Source organism: Eriocheir sinensis, chromosome 35 (genome assembly GCF_024679095.1).
Source record: "Eriocheir sinensis breed Jianghai 21 chromosome 35, ASM2467909v1, whole genome shotgun sequence".
Classification (NCBI taxonomy): domain Eukaryota; kingdom Metazoa; phylum Arthropoda; class Malacostraca; order Decapoda; family Varunidae; genus Eriocheir; species Eriocheir sinensis.
In genome coordinates, this window is record NC_066543.1 from 4,573,513 (window position 1) to 4,597,434 (window position 23,922).

The following is a 23,922-nucleotide window of genomic DNA, read 5'->3' on the forward strand; positions in this document are numbered from 1 at the left end:
GTGGCGCCGACTTAACCAACAGGGTCACAAGAACGCCTAAGAACCTATGAAGTAATCTGCCTTTGTGTTACTCTTGGTGGTGATGGTGGTGGTGGTGGTAGTGGTGGAGGTGGTAGTTTCAGTGGAGGTGGGATGTTAGTGGTAGTGGTAGTGGTGGAGGTGATGGTGTTAGAATAAAAAAAAGTGGTGGTAGAGGAGAGAACAGAGGTAGTGGAGGTGGTGGTGGTGGTGGTGGTGGAGGTGATGGTGTTAATGATAGTGATGGTGGTAGAAGTGATGGTGGTTGTGGTGGTGGTGGTGGAGGTGATGGTGTTAGTGGTAGTGATGGTGGTAGAAGTGATGATGTTGGTGGTGGTGGTGGTGGTGGAGGTGATGGTGTTAGTGGTAGTGATGGTGGTAGAAGTGATGATGTTGGTGGTGGTGGTGGTGGTGGAGGTGATGATGTTAATGGTAGTGATGGTGGTAGAAGTGATGATGGTGGTGGTGGTGGTGGTGGTGGAGGTGATGGTGTTAGTGGTAGTGATAGTGGTAGTAGTGGTGATATTGTTGGTGGTGGTGGCGGTGATAGTGTTATGGTGATGGTGGAAGTGGTGGAGATGATCGTAAATGGTGGTAGTGGAGGTGATGGTGTTGGTGGAAGGGGTGGTGGTGATGGTGGTGGTGGTGGTGGAGGCGGTATTAGTGTTACGGTAACGGAGGAAGTGGTTTAAATAGTGATGGTGGTGGTGGTGGTGGTGAGATGATCGTGAAAGCTGATAGTGGAAGTGATGGTGTTGGTGGAGGGGGTGGTGGTGCTGGTGGTGGAGGCGGCGGTGGTGGCGGCAGGGCGGACAAACTGTTGCGTGCCTGCCAGAGTGCCTGCCTGCCGTGGCCTTCCTGTCAGCTGTTCCCGTTGTGAATTGTGTCCAAAGTTTGCATGGAGGCGAGGCACGTGTCCAACCTGTCCAAGTCACGCAAAGGCTGGGCAGGGAGGGGCAGGGAGGGAGGGAAGGGTAGGGGCGGGAAGGGGAGGCAGGGGAGGGAAGAAGAGGCAGGGAGGAAGGGGAGGGAGGAGAAGGAAGGAGAAGCAGGGGATGAAGAAGTGGGAGGAGAGGGAAGGGGAAGCAGGGGAGGGAGGAAGGGAAGGGTAGGGGAGGGAAGCAGTGGCAGGGAGGAAGGGGAGGGAAGGGAAGGAGGGAGGAAGGGAAGGGAGGCAGGGAGGAAGGGGAGAGAAGGAGAAGCAGGAGGAAGGGGATGGAATGGGAGGCAGAGAAGGGAAGGGGAGGCAGAGGAAAAGAGTGGGAGGAGAGGGAAGGGGAGAGTAGGGAAGGCAGGGGAGAATGAGGAGGCAGGGGAGGGAAGGGAAGAGAAGAGAAAGGAAGGGAAGGGAAGGAAAGGCAAGGGAAGGGAAGGGAAGGAGAGGGAGGGAAGGAGGGGAGGGAAGGGAAGAGAAGGGAAGGGGAGAAGGAGGCAGGGGAGGGAAGGACCCGGATGACCTCTAAGTTACATTCCTCCACTTTCCACTTGTATGATTCGCTTCTCGTTTGCGTATTAACATTATTTTTTTTTTTTTGTTTACAGCAGAGGAAACAGGTCAAGGGCATAAAGAGAAAGAAAAAAATGCCCGCTCAGCACCGCTCTTATAAACACAAAAACAAAAGAATAGAAAGTTGTTGTTGTTGTTGTTGTTGTTGCGTGAGTGATTGGTGATCCATTTGTTGTTTCCTTTTGCGTGCGTTTGTGGTCTTTGCTTCTTCTTCTTCTTCTTCTTCTTCTTCTTCTTCTTCCTCTTTTTTTTCCATTTCTTCTTCTTCTTCTTTCTTTCTTCCCGTCTTTAGTTGCGCAATCAGTTCGTCTTTTTCTTCTTTCTTTCTCTTTCCTTGAGTTTGTTTTCTTCACTTTTTATTTGTGTGTTTTCTTCGTCTTTATAGTAGTGTTATTCATCTCTCTCTCTCTCTCTCTCTCTCTCTCTCTCTCTCGCTATCGGTTTATCCTCTATCGATGTTCCTTTTCAATCATATCCATATTTTTTCTCTATCAATTGTTTTCAGCCACGAGGTTTCAGATATCCGGTGTCCGAGGTCGGTTTTTCAGTTCCCGTCACACATTTCCCTCATATCTCCCTTGTTTGCTGTCCGTTATTAGCAATGCCATATTAGTTATCAATTACGGTAATACTTGTTATAATAGTTGACCATTAGCGGTTATGCGTTTTCTATTGGCGATGCGAAATTACCCGTTTTCATACTAATTCCTGTTTGATGATTTTGAATATGTGTGTGTGTGTGTGTGTGTGTGTGTGTGTGTGTGTGTGTGTGTGTAGGGGGGGGTCTGTGTGCGTGTGTCTGTGTGTGTGTGAGGGGGAGGTCTGTGTGGGTGTGTCTGTATGTGTATGTGAGGTCTGTGTGTGTGTGTGTGTGTGTGTGTGTGTGTGTGTTCCAAATAGAAGATAATTCGTCCATGTCAGCAGTCACGTTACTATGACATTTTTTAATTCCCAAAGTGTCTGTCGGGCTTTCCTAATTCCTTAATGCAGCGACGATCCACTTTTGTTTTCCTTCATGTCTCTCCGCGTTACATTGCTTCCGGGACAGACACGCGGCCACAAATTAGGCATCCGATTGTTATTAGCATTACCATTATTACTACTATTATTATCATTATTACTGTATTATATTCCTATCTATTTATTTCTATTGTGTATTATCTATTATCTATTTCTGTTATTCATTATCTATCTATATCTTTCATTTTTTTCAGTAATTTGTATCTAGGAAAGTCTTGCAAATTAACTTCTATCTATCTATTTCTATTGTGTATTATCTATTGTCTATTTCTATCATTCATTATCTATCTATATCTTTCATGTTTTTCAGTAATTTGTATTTAGGAAAGTCTTGCAAATTAACTTCACCGTGTCCGTATCTGCACCCTTCCCTCTCTACCAGTTTCGTCACATAATAATAATAATAATAATAATAATAATAATAATAATAATAATAATAAAAATAATAATAGTGGCCGTTTTGAGGCTCCGATTCGGTTCAATATGTCTTACTGAAGAGGAAGGTGAAAGAGAGTGGTCGCTTTTTCTTTTTTCTTCTCTCTGGAATCATTTCTGTGAGTGTGTAAGAGAGAGAGAGAGAGAGAGAGAGAGAGCGCAGTAAAACGACATGATTCTCCCGGACATCAGAGTTTAAGTATTATCTCTCTCTCTCTCTCTCTCTCTCTCTTCATCTACACTCACTAAACAACCTTGAGTAGTAGTAGTAGTAGTAGAGGAATAAGAACAAGTAGTAGAAAAAAAATAGACGGAAGAAGGAAGAAAATTAAATTAAAATATAAAAGAAATGAAGACGAAGAAAAAGGAAAACAAAGAAGCAGCGGAAGCGAGTCGAGATCCTTTTTCTTCCTGGTCACACGTTCAGTCTTATTCTCCTCCCTTTTCCTCTCCGTCCCTTCCCCGGAGTGACGTTATAGTCCTCGGCTCGTATATATTCATTCTTCCCTGCCTTTTGGAGCCCTCGACCCGTATGTGTGTGTGTGTGTGTGTGTGTGTGTGTGTGTGTGATTTCGTTATTTCTTGCTACACATTAATCGAATAATTGACTTACTGGGTGATTGAACAAATGGCTGATTCACTGATTGATTAACTAACTGTATGGCTGACTGACTGACTGGCTGGCTGACTGACAAACTGGATGAGCTACTAACTGAACTACTGCCTAACTGAGTAGATGGCTGACTGACTGAACAACTGACTGAATGGATGGCTGACTGACTGACTGACTGATTAACTGACTGACTGAACAGCTGGCAAACTAACTGACTTACTAACTGATTGACTGACGACCTGGATGACAGACTGACCCACCCAAGGTAAAGGGACCCACCTACCCCGCTCCTCACCGTCTCTATACTAACAAGACTCTTCAATCCTCCATAAAAGAGTCTGAGGCTTTAAGGAGACTTGATCGAGCGGCGCGGGGAAGCGTACACCACTACCACAATGTATGGCTCCTTAAAACCCTTATTGGAAGCTGGGAGGAAGGGAGCGAGAAGGGGAGAGATATGGACGGAGTGAATGAGGAAGAGGAGGGAAGATGGAAGGGAGGGAAGGAAGGAGGGAGTGGAAAAAGAGGAGGAAATGCAGAGAGGTGATATGAGGGAAGGTTGGCAGAGGAGAAAAATATATACTGAGGTGAGTGAGGAGGCGGGAATGAGGGGAAAAAAAGGGGATTGAATGGGGAGGAGAAAATACGTGAGAAAATAGAGCAGGATATGGAGGAAGGAAGGAAGAAGGGGAAAGGAGGAAGATTGGGAGGAAGGAGAATGAGGAAGAGGAGGAAGAAGGGAGTGAATTAATGAAAAAGAGGAGAAAATACAGCAGAATATGGAGAGAGAGAGAGAGAGAGAGAGAGAGAGAGAGAGGTCAGAAGGGTGGAGAGGTCGAGAGATGAGAGAGACAAGAGAGGCTCTCCATGTTTCTTCCTTACCTCCCTTCTTCCTTCCCTTCTCTCCCTTCTTCCTCCATCTCACCTCCTCCTCCTCCTCCTCCTTCTCTTCCTACTTCCTTATCTCCCTTCTTCCTTCTCTTCTCTCCCTTCTTCCTCCATCTCACCTCCTCCTCCTCCTCCTCCTCCTTCTCTTCCTACTTCCTTATCTCCCTTCTTCCTTCCCTTCTCTCCCTTCTTCCTCCATCTCACCTCCTCCTCCTCCTCCTCCTCTTCCTACTTCCTTATCTCCCTTCTTCCTTCTCTTCTCTCCCTTCTTCCTCCATCTCACCTCCTCCTCCTCCTCCTTCTCTTCCTACCTCCTTACCTCCCTTCTTCCTTCCCTTCTCTCCCTTCTTCCTCCATCTCACCTCCTCCTCCTCCTCCTCCTCTTCCTACTTCCTTATCTCCCTTCTTCCTTCTCTTCTCTCCCTTCTTCCTCCATCTCACCCCCTCCTCCTCCTCCTTCTCTTCCTACCTCCTTACCTCCCTTCTTCCTTCCCTTCTCTCCCTTCATCCCCTCCCTCCCTCCTTCCAGAACCCTTCCTCCTCCTCCTCCTCTGCCTCCGTCACATCCCCTTCCATAACCCTTCCTCCTCCTCCTCCTCCTCCTCCTTTCTTCCTCCATTCTCCTATATATGTTTCTTCTCCATCTCCTTCCCTCCATAGCCCTCACCTCTCTCTCCCTCCCTCTTCTCCCCTTCTCGTCCTCATTCAAGCAAGGTGGCGCCACTATAAATGACACCCGCCTGCGCAATAACAGAGTGGGGCCGACTAGCATCCCCCCCCCCCCCAGGAGAGCCTGCCGGTGCGATAAGCTAAACATAAGAAGAAGAAAAAATAAGATAAAATAAATTGAATTATCTCATTTCTTCTCTTACTTTCCTCTCCCTTTCCTTTCTCTCTCATCCTTTTTTTCCTTCCTTCTTCTCCCTTAATCTCTCTTTCTCTCCCTCTTTTTTCGTTCATCTCCCTCCCTCCCTTCCCTTCCTTCCTCCCTTTCTTTCTTCATATCTTGCTGTATTCCCTCCCTTCCTCTCCCTTTATCCCTCCTTCTCTCCCTTTTTCGTTCATCTCCCTCCCTCCCTTTCCTCCCTTCCTCCCTTTCTTTCTCCATATCTTGCTGTATTCCCTCCCTTCCTCTCCCTTTATCCCTCCTTCTCTCCCTTTTTCGTTCATCTCCCTCCCTCCCTTCCCTTCCTTCCTCCCTTTCTTTCTTCATATCTTGCTGTATTCCCTCCCTTCCTCTCCCTTTATCCCTCCTTCTCTCCCTTTTTCGTTCATCTCCCTCCCTCCCCTTCCTTCCTCCCTTTCTTTCTTCATATCTTGCTGTATTCCCTCCCTTCCTCTCCCTTTATCCCTCCTTCTCTCCCTTTTTCGTTCATCTCCCTCCCTCCCTTTCCTCCCTTCCTCCCTTTCTTTCTTATCTTGCTGTATTCCCTCCCTTCCTCTCCCTATATCCCTCCTTCTCTCCCTTTTTCGTTCATCTCCCTCCCTTCTCTTCCTTCCTTCCTTTCTCCATATCTTGCTGTATTCCCTCCCTTCCTCTCCCTTTATCCCTCCTTCTCTCCCTTTTTCGTTCATCTCCCTCCCTCCCTTCCTTCCTTTCTCCATATCTTGCTGTATTTCCTTCTCTTCTCCCTTCATTCATTCCCTTCTTCTTCCCTCCTTCTTTTCTCCTCCTTCTCATTCACTTCCGTCCATATCTTCCTTCTGTCCTTCCCTCCCTCCATATCTCTCCTCTTTATCTTCTTCCTCCCTCCTTATACCTCCTCTTCCTTATTCACCCCTTCTCCTCCTCCTCCTCCTCCTCCTCCTCTTCTTCTCTTGACTCTTTCTCTTCCTTTCTTCTCTCTCTTTCCTTGTTTCCCCCTTCCTCCTTTTCCTCCTCCTCCTCCTCTTACTTCACTCTTCCCTCCTCTTCCTCGTTCACCTCTCCTCTTCCTCCGTCTCTCCTATCTAACCCTCCCTTCCTCCTTCCTCTCCTCCTATATAACCAGTATCTCTTCCTCCTCTATTTCCTCTTCCTCCTTCTCTCCATTTGTCTCTCCATGTTTTCCCTCCTTCTCTTCCTTAATCCCTCCACTCTTTTTTTCCTCTCTCTCTCTCTCTCTCTCTTCCATTTTATTAATCTTTTGTTCTTTTTATATATTGATTACCCCTTACCCACGACTCCTCCTCCTCCTCTTCCTCTTCCTCTTCCTCCTCCTCCTCCTCCTCCTCATTGAAAATATATACGTATAGTTGTTGTTTTTCTTTCTTCCTCTGTCCCTTCCTTTATCACGTTTGTCTCCCTCTCACACTCGCTTCTTCCTTTCCTCTTTGGTTTCTTGCTGTCTTGTCCTCACTTTCAATTTCTTCCTCTCTTTTTTATTTTATTTTTTGACGTCCCTTGCCCCCGCCCCTCCCCCACCATCCTCCCCCCCCCACCCCCCGCCCTGGATCTCCTCGAACGTCTCAGAATGCATCGTCGCTTGTCTCAGAATGTTTAGACCTTTGAATGCACCGGTAGTTATTTTCTTCTTCTTTTTTTTCTTCTTCTTCTTCTATGGTGTTAACGTAGAAAAACGGTCGAATGTATACGTAGTTATGTATGTGTGCGTATCCAGGGGCACACACACACACACACACACACACACACACACACACACACACACACACACACACACGAGGCAACAAAACTTCACTCTGATTCAAAGGAAGAAATAAACGTAATACATGAGAGTGAAAAAGGAGGAGGAGGAGGAGAAGGAGAAGGAGGAGGTGGAGGAGGAGAGGGGCAGGAAAGGATGATAGGGTGGAGAGGGATGAAGAAAAGACGAGAGAGAGGATTGGAAGAGAGGAGGAGGAGGAGGAAGAGGAGGAGGAGTGGGTGATGGGAGGGAGGTGGAAGGAGAGACAAGAAAGAGGTCTGTGGTTAAGTGGAGAGACATAGAAGGAGGAGGAGGAGGAGGAGGAAGAAGAAACCGCCAGAGACAAGAGGAGGAAAGATGCCGGAGGAAGAATCAAGAGTTATGACTGCTGAACAATAGGCCTACCCCCCTACCCCCCTCTCCTCCTCCCCTTCCCTCCCCTTCCCCTACCTACCCATACCTATTGCGCCTCTCCCCTCTACCCTGCCTTCTCCCTCCATCCTTCTTCTCTCTCCCCTTTCCTTCCTTTATCTCTCTCTTCTCCTCCTCCTCCTCTCCATTCCTCCCTTCCTTTCCTCTTCCTTCTGCTTTTAAATCTCTTCTCCCTCCTTTCCTATCCTTTTTTTTTCTCCTCTCTCCATCCCTCCCTTCTTCTCTTTTTCATTTGTTTCTCTCTCTTTCCTCTCCCCTCTTTCCTATCTCCCTTTCTCCTCCTCTCTCCATCTCTCCCTTCTTCTCTTTTTCTTCTGCTCTTAAATCTCTCTTCTCCCTTCATTCCTATCCCTCATTTCTCCTCTCTCCATCCCTCCCTTCTTTTTTACTTCTGTTTCTCTCTCTTTTCTCTCCCTTCTTTCCTATCTCCCTTTCTCCTCCTCTCTCCATCTCTCCCTTCTTCTCTTTTTCTTCTGCTCTTAAATCTCTCTCCTCTCATCTTCCTCCTTCCCCCTTTCTCCTTTTTCTATCCCTCCCTTCTTCCTTTTTCTCTCTTACTTCTTTCTCTCTCCTCTGCTTCCCTTTTCTACTCCCTTTCTCTTCTCTTTCTCCTTTCCTTCTTCCCCTTTTACTTCCTTACTTCTTTCTCTCTCCTCTTCCCCCACTTCCTACCTCCTCCTTCCCTACCTTGTCTTGTATTCTTCCCTATTCCCTCTTTCTCTTTACCTCTCTCCTCCACCTCCTCCCCTTTCCCCTCCGTTTCCTACCCATGCAGACATTACCACGCCTAAAGATTGGATATACGTCTTATCTTGCGTGTAAAGGAAGGGAGGGAAAAGAGGAGGAAAGGAGGAAGAGGAGGGAAAGGAACGAGGAAGAGGAGGGAAGATATGAGGAGGAGACAGAGGAGGGAAGGAGAGAGAGAGAGAGAGAGAGAGAGAGAGAGAGAGAGAGAGAGAGAGAGAGAGAGAGAGAGAGAGAGAGAGAGAGAGAGAGAGAGAGAGAGAGAGAGAGAGAGAGCAGATGTTAACGAGGAATGGGAAGGAAGGAGGAGGAAGGAAAGAAGGAAGAGAAGGAGGAAAGAACGAGAAAGGAGGAGGAGGAGGAGGAGGAGAAGGAGAAGGAGGAAGAGGGAGAAGAGAGAACGAGGAAAGGATGAGAAGGAGGAGGAAGAGAAAAGGAGGAATGAGAGGAGGAGGAGGGGAAGGAGAAGGAGGAAAGGAATAGAAGGAGAGGGGAACAGGAGGGAAGGAGGAAGAGGGAGAAGAGCGAACGAGGAAAGGATGAGAAGGAGGAGGAAGAGAAGAGGAGGAAGAAGAGGAGGAGGAGGGCTGAATAAGATAAAGAAAATAAAAAAGAGGAGGAGGTATGACATGAAAGAGGTAATATTAAGAGCTATTTCAACTTAACATTCCCCTGACAACACTTAACACACGACAACAGGTACCCGAAAAAACATTAGCACATTACTGATAAACTCGTAAGTGAATTAATCCCATCCACTTTACTGAGCCCGGTTTAAAGAAGTTTGCATGTGAGGTAATATTAAGAGCTATTTCAACTTAACATTTCCCTGACAACACTTAACACACGACAACAGGTACCCGAAAAAACATTAACACATTACTAATAAACTCGTAAGTGAATTCATCCCATCCACTTTACTGAGCCCGGTTTAAAGAAGTTTGCATGTGAGGTAATATTAAGAGCTATTTCAACTTAACATTCCCCTGGCAACACTTAACACACGACAACAGGTACCCGAAAAAAACATTAGCACATTACTGATAAGCTCGTAAGTGAATTAATCCCATCCACTTTACTGAGTCCTGTTTACAAGAGTTTGAGTGTAAGATAATCCTTCCTCCCTCTCTCCCTGCTTCCTTCCTTCCTTCCTTTCTCTCTCCCTCCCTCTCTTCATCTCTCCCTCCCTCCCTTCTTCAGCCATAAAAAGATTCACGCGAAAACTCCTCCAAAAGTGTGCAACTGTGCATCATCAACCTCCGTGTGTGTGTGTGTGTGTGTGTGTGTGTGTGTGTGTGTGTGTGTGTGTGTGTGTGTGTGTGTGTGTGTGTGTGTATAGGGGAGACACATCCCGTTAGAGAAACAAATGGCGTCTCATTCCCGTGATTCCCAATAGCAGAGAGAGAGAGAGAGAGAGAGAGAGAGAGAGAGAGAGAGAGAGAGAGAGAGAGAGAGAGACAGACAGACAGACACAGACACAGACAGACAGACAGACAGATAAACAGACAGACAGGCAGACAGACAGACAGACAGACAGACAGACACAGACACAGACAGACACACACATTTCGACTGAGTGGATAACAAAAAAAAACATATAACTCTTAAAGACACGAGCGAGAGGAAGGAAATAACAAAAAAAAAAAAAAATACAGAAAAAATGAAAAGGGGGAAACCTAATTAGCAGCGTTCATTATAATCACTGAATTTGTTGTTGTTGTTGTTGTTGTTGTTGTCATTACTTTTACTATTATTATTATCTTTATTATTATTATTATTATTATTATTATTATTATTATTATTATTATTATTATTATTATTATTATTATCATTACTACTACTACTACTACTACTACTACTACTACTACTACTATTATCATTATTATTGTAGCAGCAACAGAAGTAGTAGTAGTAGTAGCAGTAGTAGTAGTAGTAGTAGTAGTAGTAGTAGTAGTAGTCGTAGCGTTATCATTATTATCATTACTACTATCATCATTATCATCGTCATCATCATCATCATCCTCTTTGCCAGCCGTCTTATCAGTCATCATAATTTACGACGACAAAGAGAATTCATTAAATGAGAAAAATAATGAATCATTCCCTTCAAGAGACCTTTTGTTGCCCTGCCTACCCTCAAATTTTCTTCCTTTTTCTTCCTTTCTTTCTTTCTCTCTCTCTTTCTCTCTTTCTTTCTCTCTTTCTTTCTCTCTTTCTTTCTCTCTTTCTTTCTTCTTTCTCTTTCTTTCTTTCCTTATTTCTACCTTCCCTTCCTTCTTCTCTCTTCTTCTTCCCTATTATTCTTTTCTTCCTTTCCTTCGTTATGTCGACACAGATATAGAGATATATAGATAGACAGATTGATAGATAGATGTATTGATAGATAAATATATAAACAGATAGATAGAGATAGATAGACGGATTGATAGATAGACAGCCAGGTAAAGAGATGGAAGGATAGCTAGATTGAGACAGGAAGAGAAAAGAAAGAAAGGAAGGAAGGAAGGAAGGAAAATAGGAAGGAAGGAAGGAAGGAAGGAAGGAAGGAAGGAAGGAAGATAGGAAAGAAGGAAGGAAGGAAGGAAGGAAGGAAGGAAGGAAAGTTGAGGAAAAAGTAAAGTATAGGCAAATGAATGAGGAAAGGAAGGAAAGAAGGAAGGAAGGAAGGAAGGAAGGAAGGAAGGAAGGAGGAAGGAAGGAAAGTTGAGGAAAGGAAGGAAGGAAGGAAGGAAGTATTGAAATGAAGCAAAGGAATAAGGGAAGGAAGGAAGGAAGGAGGAAGGGGGAGGAAAGGAAGGAAGGAAGGAAGGAAGAAAAAGGGAGGTTTTAACGTCGGAGCCAAATGAGAGGGAAAGGAAGACGGTCATTAATAAAACTCACTGGAAAGGGCAAGGAACTCTCTCTCTCTCTCTCTCTCTCTCTGTATCTGTGTGTGTGTGTGTGTGTGTGTGTGTGTGTGTGTGTGTGTGTGTGTCACGTTCGCAAACACACCTGACGGACAACCTAATTTGGGTGGAAAGGTATGTGCTCTCTCTCTCTCAAGTCATCATTATCATCATCATCATCATTTCTCGTGCTGTTTATATGCTTCGTTTATATGTTATTTGTCTCTCTATGCTTTCCTAACCTTACCTATTCTATTTTCAAAACCTCATATAAACATTTTCCCCTCTTCTAAAACTCCTTAAAAACCACCCTTCTCTTTTTTTCTCCGTTTTTATTATCATTATTCTCCTTCGCAAATCCCTGTTTTTCTCTTCTCTAGCTTCTTCAACATCCCCCGCATCCCCTGAAGACCTGGCACCATTTTTCTCTATCCTCTTAAGACCTCGAAAATCACCTCACTCACTGGTATCCCTTCCTGACCTCCTTTCGCACGCCCCTCCAATCCAGACATCCCCTCAGACACATCCACCTCCCTCCCTCCCTCGGGCCCACTCAGACACCACTCACAGCGATACTTTCCCTCTCATCTCACCTTACCCCGTCGTACACACCCCTTCCCTTCCCTTCACTTCATCCCATTCCACAGTCTCCACCTCCCTTTCTTTTCCGTTCCCTCTCTTTCCTTCCCTCCCCTTCCATTCCTTTCTCTTCTCTTCCCTTATTTTCCCTTCCCTTCACTTTCCTTTTTTCCCTTCCTTTCCTTCCCTTCCCTCTCACTTTCCTCTCATCTGAACAACTCAAGACATCACATACATCGTTACACATCCCTCTCATCCCTCTTACACCCCCTCTCACCGCATTTACGCTCCCCTTCTCACACATTCCCTCTCGGCACACTCACACAACACATGTCGCTGCACCTCCCTCTCACATCCCCCTACAAGCTCTTACACACCTCTTACACATCTCCCCAAGTCCCCTCTCTCAATTCAAGACACTCCTCTCTTGCCATCATTCAAACATATCCTTTCATCCCCTCTCACACTTTCTCTTGCACCCCTTTTCATCCCCACACTTTAGCCCACTCAAACACACCCTTTCATCCCCTCTCACCCCTCTCTTACCCTCCCAGACGTCCTTCTTTTCAATTCCACACTTCGGCCCACTCACCATGCTCGGCTATGTCCCCGGCCGTGTAAAGCTGTGAGCCGAGGAAGGAGTCGGCGTCGAGAAAGCACTGCACGGCCATCCCCATGTCGATGAAGGCCACGAAGGCGATCCAACCCCGCAGCGCGTAGATCACCTGAGGGAGGAAAGGTATGTGAGTCAAGTGTGTCAGGAAGGAAGGCGGGTGCGGGGAAGGCAACGTTGTCAAATTATCGTACTCAGAACATCGCAATTATCAGTTCCAGGGCCCGAGACTCTCCAACCCACACAGATAACGAGATTCCAGTTAAAGTTATCGTTAAAATCATTATTTATTGGTGTCTGTTTGCGATAGCTGTGAGTCAGAAACCTGATAATACGATGTGCTGAGTTGCTGAGTACGATAATTTGGTAACGCTGGGGGAAGGTAAAGCAGATGGGAAGAAGGGGACACCCACGCAACTCATGGTTCGGGCAAGTCAATAGATTCTGCCAGGGAGGAACATAGGATAGATAGGGTAGTTGCATAGGAGCTTAATTTAGGGGACCGTCGGGAGGGGAAGGGGTGAGTGAGTGTAGCGACGCGCCCCCGGTCATATGCTCCCCGTTAGTTAGTAGCTTAATGGGTAAACAGCTGGGAGGGAGAACACGCAGAGAAGGGAAGCAAGCTGGGAGGCAGGGGATGGAAAATGAAGGGAAGCGAGGGGAAGGGAAAGGGAAGGGAAGGGAAGGGAAGGACAAAAAAGGGAAGGGAAGAGAAGGAAAGGAAAGGAAAGGAAAGGGAAAGGAAGGGAAGGAAAGGGAACTGACTTGAAGAGAAGGGAAGGGAAGGGAAGGGAAGGGAAGGGAACAGAGAGGCAGGGAATGGAAAAGGAAAGGAGGGGAAGTGAGGGAAAGGAAAGGAAAGGGAACTAACCTGAAGGGAAGGAAAGGGAACTGAGCTGAAGGAAAGGGAAGGGAAGAGAAGGGAAGGGAACTGAGCTGAAGGGAAGTTAGGGGAAGGGAAGGGAAGGGAAGGGAAGGGAAGGGAACTGAGCTGAAGGGAAGTTAGGGGAAAAACAGGGACGGGAACCAAGCTAAAGGAAACTGAAGAGAAGTGAAGGGCAAGGAAGTGAAGTGAAGTGAAGGGAAAGGAAGGGAAGGGAGGCAGGCTAACAAGGGAGGGAAGAGGGGCGGGGGGGGTGGGGGAGGGTGAGTTAGGGTAACGAGGTGGGTGGCTGCTGAGGTGAGGCGGCCCAACGAGACGCTGGCAAAGGAACGGCGCCAAGGAGGGGAGGGAGGGAGGGGAGGAAGAAGAGGAGGAAGGAAGAAGGGGAAGAGAGAGGAGAGGAAGATGGAAGGAAGGAGAGGAAGGAAGGAAGGAGAGGAAAAGTAAGGAAGGTAGAGGGAAGGAGGGAAAGGGAGGAAGGAAGAAAGGAAGGAAGGAAGGAGGAGAGGAAGGAGAAGAAAAGTAAGGAAGGAAGAGGGAAGGAGGGAAAGGGAGGAAAGAAGAAAGGAAGGAAGGAAGGAGGAGAGGAAGGAAGGAAGGAAGGAAGGAAGGAATGACGGAAGGAGAGGAAGAAGAAGAGGAAGGAGGAAAGGAGGAAGGAAGAAAGGAAGGAAGGAAGGAGGAGAGGAAGGAACGAAGGAAGGAAGGAAGGAGAGGAAAAGGAAGGAAGGTGATAGAAACGAAGAAGAGGAAGAAGGAAGAAGGGAAAGGGAGGGAGGAGAGGAAGAAGAGAAGAACGGAAGAAGGGGAAGAGAGAGGAGAGGAAGAAGGCAAGGAAGGAAGGAGATGAAAAGGAAGCAAGAAGTAAGGAAGGTCAGGGAAAGTGAGGAGAGAGAGGAAGGAAGGAAGGAAGGAAGGAAGGAAGGAAGGAAAGAGAGAGAAGAGGAAGGAAGAAGATAAGGAAGGAAGGTGAGGGAGAGGAAGCAAGAAGTAAAGAAGGTCAGGGAAAGTGGAGAGAAAGGAAGGAAGGAAGGAAGGGAAGAGAGAGAAGAGGAAAGAAGGACAAGGAAGGAAGATGAGGGAGAGGAATCAAGAAGTAAGGAAGGTCAGGAACAGTGAGGAGAGAGAGGAAGGAAGAAAGGAAGGAAGGAGAGGAAGGAAAGAAGGAAGGAAGGAAGGAGAGAGAGGAGGAAGGAAGGAGATAAGGAAGGAAGGTGAGAGAAGAAGTGAGGAGACGAAGAAAGGAAGGAAGTTAGGAAGGAATGAACGAAGGTGAGGGAAACGAAAGAGAGGAAGAGGGAAGGAAGAAAAGGAGGAGAGAAAGAAAAGAGGAATGAGAGGAAAAAGAATTAATGGCAAACAAGAGAAATGAAGGAGTGAAGAAGGGAAAGAAGGAAGAAAGAAAGGATAGATGAGAGAGAGAGAGAGAGAGAGAGAGAGAGAGAGAGAGAGAGAGAGAGAGAGAGAGAGAGAGAGAGAGAGAGAGAGAGAGAGAGAGATGGGGCGGGGTATAGTTTGCATGATCGTGTGTGTGTGTGTGTGTGTGTGTGTGTGTGTGTGTTAGGAGAGGTGAAGCATAGGGGAAGAGAAAGTGGTCAGCTACAGACACACACACACACACACACACACACACACTTCACACACCATGACCCTTGCCCCGCCCTGTGAACGTGTGTGTGTGTGTGTATGTGTGTGTGTGTGTGTGTGTCTAGTGTAAGGGAAGGAGGGAAAGTTGTGGGGAGGAAGTTAAAGGCTGGAGGTAATGTGAGAGAGAGAGAGAGAGAGAGAGAGAGAGAGAGAGAGAGAGAGAGAGAGAGAGAGAGAGAGAGAGAGAGAGAGAGAGAGAGAGAGAGAGAGAGAGAGAGAGAGAGAGAGAGAGAGAGAGAGAGAGAGAGAGAGAGAGAGAGAGAGAGAGAGAGAGAGAGAGAGAGAGAGAGAGAGAGAGAGAGAGAGAGAGAGAGAGAGAGAGGGGGGGGGGGAACAAAAAATAGAAGGGAATGAGGGAGGGAGAGAGGGAAGGAGGGAAAGAAAGGAAGGCGATAAAAGATAAGAAAGGAAGGATGGAAGAAGGAAATGAGAGAGAGAGAGAGAGAGAGAGAGAGAGAGAGAGAGAGAGAGAGAGAGAGAGAGAGAGAGAGAGAGAGAGAGAGAGAGAGAGAGAGACGGGAGGGACTTGAAGGAGGCGAGATAAGAATTGAGAAGGGAGAAGATGGGAGGAAGGGTCTGAGAGTGGCTCGGATAAGAGAGAGAGAGAGAGAGAGAGAGAGAGAGAGAGAGAGAGAGAGAGAGAGAGAGAGAGAGAGAGAGAGAGAGAGAGAGAGAGAGAGAGAGAGAGAGAGAGAGAGAGAGAGAGAGAGAGAGAGAGAGAGAGAGAGAGAGAGAGAGAGAGAGAGAGAGAGAGAGAGAGAGAGAGAGAGAGAGAGAGAGAGAGAGAGAGAGAGAGAGAGAGAGAGAGAGAGAGAGAGAGAGAGAGAGAGAGAGAGAGGTGACAAGTTGAATAATGGCACAAAAGTGAAGACGTAGAAAGGGAGGGGCAACAAGAGGAGGAGGAGGAGGAGGAGGAGGAGGAGGAAGAGGCAGACAGAGATATTTGCCAAGAGGAGGAGGAAAAGGAAAAAAAACTAGGAGGACGAGGAAGAGGACGAGGAGAAGAAGAAGGAAGAGGAGGAGAAGGGAAAAAAATACCAAAAGGAGGAACAAGAAGGAAATGTATTAAAGCAAGAAATACTGAGAGAAAGAGAAAGAGTGGATGGGGGAGGAGGAAGAGGAGAAGGAGGAGAAGGGGAAGAAGGAAGAGGAGGAGAAGAGAAAAAAATACCAAAAGGAGGAACAAGAAGGAAATGTTTTAAAAGCAAGAAAGACGGAGAGAATGAGGAGATGGAGGAGGAGGAGGAAGAGGAGGAGGAGGAGGAGGAGAAAGAAGAGGAGGGAGCAACAAATAAACAGGAAGATAAATGAAAGAGCAAAAGTTAAGGAAGAGAGAAAGACGAAGAAGCTGAGAAGGAGAAATAAGAACAAGAACAAGAAGAAGAACATAAAGAATAAGAACAGGAACAAAAATAACAACATGAACAACCAGAACAACCAGAACACGAAGAACAAGAGGAACATAAAGAACAAGAACAGGAGCAAAAATAACAACAAGAACAACGAGAACAGCAAGAACACGAGGAACAAGAGGAACATAAAGAACAAGAACAGGAACAAAAATAACAAGAACAACGAGAACACGAAGAACAAGAGGAACATAAAGAACAAGAACAGGAACAAAAATAACAACATGAACAACGAGAACAACCAGAACACCAACCAGACCGAAGTAACAGCAGAAGAAGAAGCAGGAAGGGAAAGAAGAAGACGAAGTAGAACCAGAAGGGGAAGGGGAAGGGCGAGAAACATACAAACCTCGGACGGGCAGGTAACAGTACGAGGCTGACTGATAACGAGGCTACCTGGCCCTACCTGGCCCGCCGCTGCCACAAATCTTTACCGCGAGCACCGGAGTGGACGAGGAGGGAAAGGTGGGGAGTGGAAAGATTTGTCACCCACCACAGAGAGAGAGAGAGAGAGAGAGAGAGAGAGAGAGAGAGAGAGAGAGAGAGAGAGAGAGAGAGAGAGAGAGAGAGAGAGAGAGAGAGAGAGAGAGAGAGAGAGAGAGAGAGAGAGAGAGAGAGAGAGAGAGAGAGAGACATAAAGAGAGATAGAAACAGACAGACAGACACAGGGATAGATAAAAAAATAATGATTGAGACAGAGATAGACAGACAAACAGACAGACAGACAGACAGACAAAGACATAGAAGGTAAAAAACAGACATACTACATTAACAGAAAAGACAGACAGATAAACAGACACAAGAGAGAGAGAGAGAGAGAGAGAGAGAGAGAGAGAGAGAGAGAGAGAGAGAGAGAGAGAGAGAGAGAGAGAGAGAGAGAGAGAGAGAGAGAGAGAGAGAGAGAGAGAGAGAGAGAGAGAGAGAGAGAGAGAGAGAGAGAGAGAGAGAGCAGAACAGAACACCCTCATAGTTGGCACACTGAGACCATTACATGCAGAAACTTTCATAATTATAACCGAAGGAATGGGCCTTTACCGGACACACGCCGCGACCCAACTAGCGAACCGAGACTGCTTATATATATTTGTGAAGGGCGTAAAAAGCTGAATCACCCGCTCCTCTCGCCCTCTCAAGCACAAGAACAATGAACGCAAGGGAGGATTGAGAGTTATGAAGAGGAGGAAGAATATGACCATGGTGATAAGGAAGAAGAACAAGAAGAACAACAAGAACAAGAAGAAGCTGAATCACCCGCTCCTCTCGCCCTCTCAAACACAAGAACAATGAACACAAGGGAGGATTGAGAGTTATGAAGAGGAGGAAGAATATGACTATGGTGATAAGGAAGAAGAACAAGAAGAACAACAAGCACAAGAAGAAGCTGAATCACCACTCCTCTCTTCTCCCTCTCAAACACAAGAACAATGAACACAAGAACGAGGAACCTAAGAACCATGAAGAGGAGGAAGAATATGACTATGGTGATAAGGAAGAAGAACAAGAAGAACAACAAGCACAAGAAGAAGCTGAATCACCCGCTCCTCTCGCCCTCTCAAACACAAGAACAATGAACACAAGGGAGGAATGAGAGTTATGAAGAGGAGGAAGAATAAGACTATGATGATGAGGAAGAAGAACAAGAAGAACAAGCACAAGAAGAAGCTGAATCACCCGCTCCTCTCGCCCTCTCAAACACAAGAACAATGAACACAAGGGAGGATTGAGAGTTATGAAGAGGAGGAAGAATAAGACTATGATGATGAGGAAGAAGAACAAGAAGAACAACAAGAACAGCAAGCACAAGAAGATGCTAAACCACTCCCTCTTCTCACTCCCTCAAACACAAGAACCTAAGAACCATGAACCTAAGAACCATGAACCCAAAAACCTAAGAACCAAGAACCTAAGAACCAAGAACCTAAGAACCATGAACCTATGACCTAAGAACCATGAACCTAAGAACCATGAACCTATGACCTAAGAACCATGAACCCAAAAACCTAAGAACCAAGAACCTAAGAACCATGAACCTAAGAACCATGAACCTATGACCTAAGAACCATGAACCTAAGAACCATGAACCTATGACCTAAGAACCATGAACCTAAGAACCATGAAACCAAGAACCTAAGAACCAAGAACCTAAGAACCATGAAACCAAGAACCTAAGAACCAAGAACCTAAGAACCATGAAACCAAGAACCTAAGAACCTAAGAACCAAGAACCTAAGAACCAAGAACCTAAGAACCATGAACCTAAGAACCATGAACCTATGACCTAAGAACCATGAACCTAAGAACCATGAACCTATGACCTAAGAACCATGAACCTAAGAACCATGAACCTATGACCTAAGAACCATGAACCAAGATCCTAAGAACCAAGAACCTAAGAACCATGAACCTAAGAACCATGAACCTATGACCTAAGAACCTAAGAACCAAGAACCTAAGAACCTAAGAACCAAGAACCTAAGAACCATGAACCTAAGAACCATGAACCTAAGAACCAAGAACCTAAGAACCTAAGAACCAAGAACCTAAGAACCATGAACCTAAAAACCATGAACCTAAGTACCTAAGAACCATGAACCTAAGAACCATGAACCTAAGAACCTAAGAACCATGAACCTAAGAACCATGAACCTAAGAACCTAAGAACCATGAACCCATGAACCTAAGAACCATGAACCTAAGTACCTAAGAACCATGAACCTAAGAACCATGAACCTAAGAATCTAAGAACCATGAACCTAAGAACCATGAACCTAAGAACCATGAACCTAAGAATCTAAGAACCATGAACCTAAGAACCAAGAACCTAAGAACCATGAACCTAAAAACCTAAGAACCATGAACCTAAGTACCTAAGAACCATGAACCTAAGAACCATGAACCTAAGAATCTAAGAACCATGAACCTAAGAACCAAGAACCTAAGAACCATGAACCTAAGAACCAAAGCACCAAAAACCAAAGAACATTTCGGAGTTCACACACTTGCACTGGATAAGACTTTGGTAGAGGTTCTTATCTTAGCATTTCCAGGGGTAGCTTTATGAATCCAAGTGATAATTTTGACAAGCCTTCTACACCATGAACGTGAAAGAAAAATTCAAGAGAACCTGACTAATCTCCTTTGTGGCCTTTGGAAATATATGTTGCAAGTGAGAGCCCAAAAGCGTCTGAGAATAGGGCCATAGATACACGATTCAGGCAAACTATACTGAAGGGAAGAGAAGAAGGAGGGGGAGAAAGAGGAGACGGAGGAGGAATAACAGCAATGAAGAAGAGGAAGAACAAGAATGAGAATGTGATCAAAAGAAGAATGAGAACAAAAACAAGAGCAGGGAGAGATATATATGAGAAGGAGAAAGGAGGAGGAGGAGGAGGAGGAAGAAAAAAAGGAGGAAGAAAACAGAAAGAGGAGGAGGAGGAGCAAGAGGAGAAGCTGTTAGAGGGACAAGGACAGTGGAGAAGGAGGAAAAAATGACTGGAGGAGAGGAGGAGGAGAAGAAGGAGGAGGAGGTAGGAAAGGAGGCAGGGAGGCAGATAGGTAGCTGGAGTAGGCAGGAGGAGGAGGAGGAGGAGGAGAAAGAACAAGAAAAAAAGGAGGAAGAGGAAGAAGAAGAAAAAGAAGAAAGTCAACGAGCGTGTGGTGTAGGAAAATAAGAAAGCTAATTTAATGAACTGCGGGTCGTGAGGTGAGAAGGGGAGGGGGGGGGGCAAGGCAAGCAGATGGTGGTGGTGGTGGTGGTAATGGAGGTGGAGGTAGGGGTGGGGGTAATGAAAGGTGATGATGGTGGAGGTGGTGGTGGTGGTGGAGGTGGAGGTGGTAATGGAGGTGGAGGTGGAGGTAATGAAAGGTGATGATGGTGGAGTTGGTTGTGGTGGTGGTGGGGGTAATGGAGGTGGAGGTGGAGGTAATGAAAGGTGATGATGGTGGAGGTGGTGGTGGTGGTAATGGAGGTGGAGGTGGAGGTGGGGGTAATAAGAGGTGATGATGGTGAGGGGTGAGGAGGGGATTGGTGGTGGAGGTGGTGGTGGTGGTGGTGGTGTTGAGGGTAATGGAGGGGGTGTGGGTAAAGAGAGGGGGTGGTGGAGGTGGTGGTGGTGGTGTTGAGGGTAATGGAAGGGGTGTGGGTAAAGAGAGAGGGTGGTGGTGGTGGGGGTGGGGGTGGGGGTAATGAGAGGTGATGATGGTGAGGAGGGGATTGGTGGTGGAGGTGGTGGTGGTGGTGATGTTGGTGGTAATGGTGATGTTAGTAGCAATTTGAAAGCATGAAAAAGTGGGTGAAAATTTAATGGGGTTGGCATAAAGGTAGCTTGGTAGGTAGGCAGTGAGGTAAATAGGAAAGATAGATAGGTCAGTAGGTAGGTAGGTTAATAGAAAGATAGTTAGGTAGGTAGGTAGGTAGGTATGGGTAAGCAGGTAAGCAGAAAGACAGGTAGGCAGGTGAAGAGGAGGAAATCATCAGCATAATTATATCAGACACACGAGTCATCACGTTCTCATAAATAAGGGAGGGACGCGAAGGGAAGGAAACGCTGGGGGGGAGAGGGAGCGGGGGGAGAGAGAGAGAGAGAGAGAGAGAGAGAGAGAGAGAGAGAGAGAGAGAGAGAGAGAGAGAGAGAGAGAGAGAGAGAGAGAGAGACCAGATTTACATAGATTTACATAGAAAATCAGACCACACAGACCCCATGGTCCAGACGAGGTGGTCAGTCCTTAAACCTAAGTGATTCTACATTAATCAGAAAGCTCCAAAACGTTGCATTTCAGCTCTTAGTTAATATTAAGTTGACGGAGCCATATCTTAGTCCATGGACGAGTGATAGGAGTCCGGATGCTGTGTTTACGAAGGTGTTAAGAATCGAAATGTCACGTTACGATGTTGCTTCCCATCTGTTTGCAGCTAAGGAGGGAGGACAGGAGGGTGAAGGATGTCTAAGAACCATGGGATATCCTAGAGTCTCGAAGAAATGCAAGGAGTGTCACTTTGTATCCTTAACATTTGCTCACTTGCTTTGATAACTACACTATTGTATGCAAGAGTAGGATAGGAGGATGAAGGATATCTAAGAGCCATGGGATATCCTAGGGTCTTATAGAAATGCAAGGCGTGTCACTTAGTATCCTTAACATTTGCTCACTTGCTTTGATAACTACACTATTGTATGCTAGAGTCCGCCCTTTCCTGTGGCGAGAGGGGTGTGGTGAGGGGAAAAGTAGGACATATTAGCTTCGTGGGATATCCTAGAGTCCTGCAGGATCAAGTGAGCATCCTTCGATACGTTCAACAAGCATACAGGTGGTTTAGCAAATACTCCAGTCCACTCAAATATCTGTTTTTCCGCCCCTGTTGCGAGAAGAGTGATGCGAGGGACGGGGGGGGGGAGAGAGAGAGAGAGAGAGAGACATGTTGGTGCCGTGGGACAGCCTAGAGTCCTAAAGGATCAAGTGAATATCCTGCCGTATCCTTACCACGCGAACAGGTGGCGTGATAACTAAACAAATGACAAATCACCTCCTATGCTTGCCCGTGCCTGTGGTGAGATGGGTGGAGTGATAACAGGAAGGACATGCAGATTATCCTAGTCCTGAAGGAGCAAGCGAGTGTCCTTCAGTATCCTAATCACACATTTAGACGAATTAACAGTTACAAAAGTGCACTCAATGGTCTTCCCGTCCGTGTGGAGTGAGGGACGTGGTGGGGGACGGAGGAGAAGAACATTTTAGTATCGTGGGGTATCCTAGAGTCCTACAGGATCAAGCGAGTAACCATTCATATCCTTAAAACGCGTGCACGTAGTTTAACAGCCCTAGAAATCCCCTTCAGTGTGTCCCCGTGGGTGTGGCGTGAAGGACGTGGTGAGGGAGGGTGGAGAAGGACATGTTTGGGATATCCTATAGTAGAGTCCTACAGGATCAAGCGAATAACCTTTCTTATCCTTAACACGCGTGGGTGTGGCGTGTAGGGCGTGGCGAAGGAGGGGAAAGAAGGATCTGTTAGTGCCGTGGAGTATCCTAGAGTCCTACAGGATCAAGCGAGTACCCTTTTATATCCCTAACACGTGTATAATGTGGTTTGGCAGTCCTACACATCCCCCTTAATGTGTTCCCGTGGCTGTGTGGTGTGGGGTGTGTGTGGGAGGGTGGAGAAGGACATGTTTGGGGTATCCTAGAGTCCTACAGGATCAAGCAAGTAACCTTTCATATCCTTAACACGTGTATATGTGGCTTGGCAGTCCTACACATGCCCTCAGTGTGCTCTCGTGGCTGTGTGGTGAAGGGCGTGGCGAAGGAGGGGAGAGAAGGATCTGTTAGTGCCGTGGGGTGTCCTAGAGTCCTACAGGATCAAGCGAGTAACCTTTCATATCCTTAACACGCGTATATGTGGTTTGGCAGTCCTACACATGCCCTCAGTGTGTTCCCGTGGCTGTGTGGTGTGGGGTGTGTGTGGGAGGGCGGAGAAGGACATGTTTGGGGTATCCTTGAGTCCTACAGGATCAAGCGAGTAACCTTTCACATCCCTAACACGTGTATATGTGGTTTGGCAGTCCTATACACATCCCCACAGTGTGTTCCCGTGGCTGTGTGGTGTGGGGTGTGTGTGGGAGGGCGTGGTGAGGGCCGTGACCCAGCACCAGGACGCCCGGCAGCAGGAGGGAGCAAACAGCCTACCTGGTGCACCATCTCGACGGAGGCTGCGTCTTGTACTGCCACGTCGTCTGCTGGCCTGGCACGACACAATGCTGCGTCGTCTGCTGCAGCCGATCTCTCTCTCACACACACACACACACAAACACACGCACACACGCACACAGCAGACGCTCGCCAGGCGCACCTCACCTCCTGCCGCTCACTCGCTCCCACCGCGCCCGCCCCCACGGCAAAACACGGCCATGGATCACGCTGAGGGACACTGAGCGGGGCAGGTTGTTACGCCCCTCCCTCATCTCTCTAGTGCTCTTGTAGCCATGATGCGATGGAGATAGGTAAACAAAAAGAAGTTGTTTTTTGTAATGAAAGTTCTGTCAAAATCAATACGAGGCGGCAGGAATGACAGACAGCAGCAGCCACGCCAACAGCCACTGAGCCCCCCGCCCAGGCCGCCCACGCCACTCACGCCCACCAGCACACTTCGGACCGCCGTGACCAGATTATCGAACTCAGAATTTTGAATCATATTTTTTACAGTAATGGAAGCAGCTCAATGACGAAAACAAAAACAAAACATAAGCACTCGTTGAGCTCCTACGAAAGAAACGAGAAATGCGTGGCCAAAAGAGAGATCAATTTCGGGTGGAGAGGTGACTTGATACCTTGGAGGAATAATACATTCTTCCTCCAAGCTTGATACTCCCCTTTTGAAAGAGTAGGCGATTTCTGACTAAAAGATATCACCCCTCTCCCCCTCACACCCTGAAAAAGACGATATTCCATCAAACTTGTCTGCTAAACCTAAAGTGTTGACATATTTTGTACGAGTGGAAAAGCAACGTGACTGTCGGTTTTTAAGAATCCTTGTCGCACATGTGGAAACTTTGTGATTGACTGCCTGTGCCTATACCCCACGCACTACCCCCCTCATCCCCCAACGATAAAGTCAACACGCCGATAACTTA

General features: G+C 46.7%; 1 protein-coding gene across 1 annotated transcript in view; it reads right to left on the minus strand.

Moving 5' to 3' along the window:
* Positions 1–23,425, minus strand: part of LOC127007292 (uncharacterized) — a 38,633-nt gene extending 15,208 nt beyond the window's left edge. The window contains exons 1-2 of the mRNA XM_050878070.1: positions 22,979–23,425; positions 12,338–12,470 (exon numbers count right to left, since the gene is read on the minus strand). Coding sequence (XP_050734027.1) covers positions 12,338–12,470; positions 22,979–22,990 — 145 coding nt within the window. The 5' untranslated portion in view covers positions 22,991–23,425. The remainder of the gene's footprint in view (positions 1–12,337; positions 12,471–22,978) is intronic.
* Between the last annotated feature and the right edge of the window lie 497 nt (positions 23,426–23,922).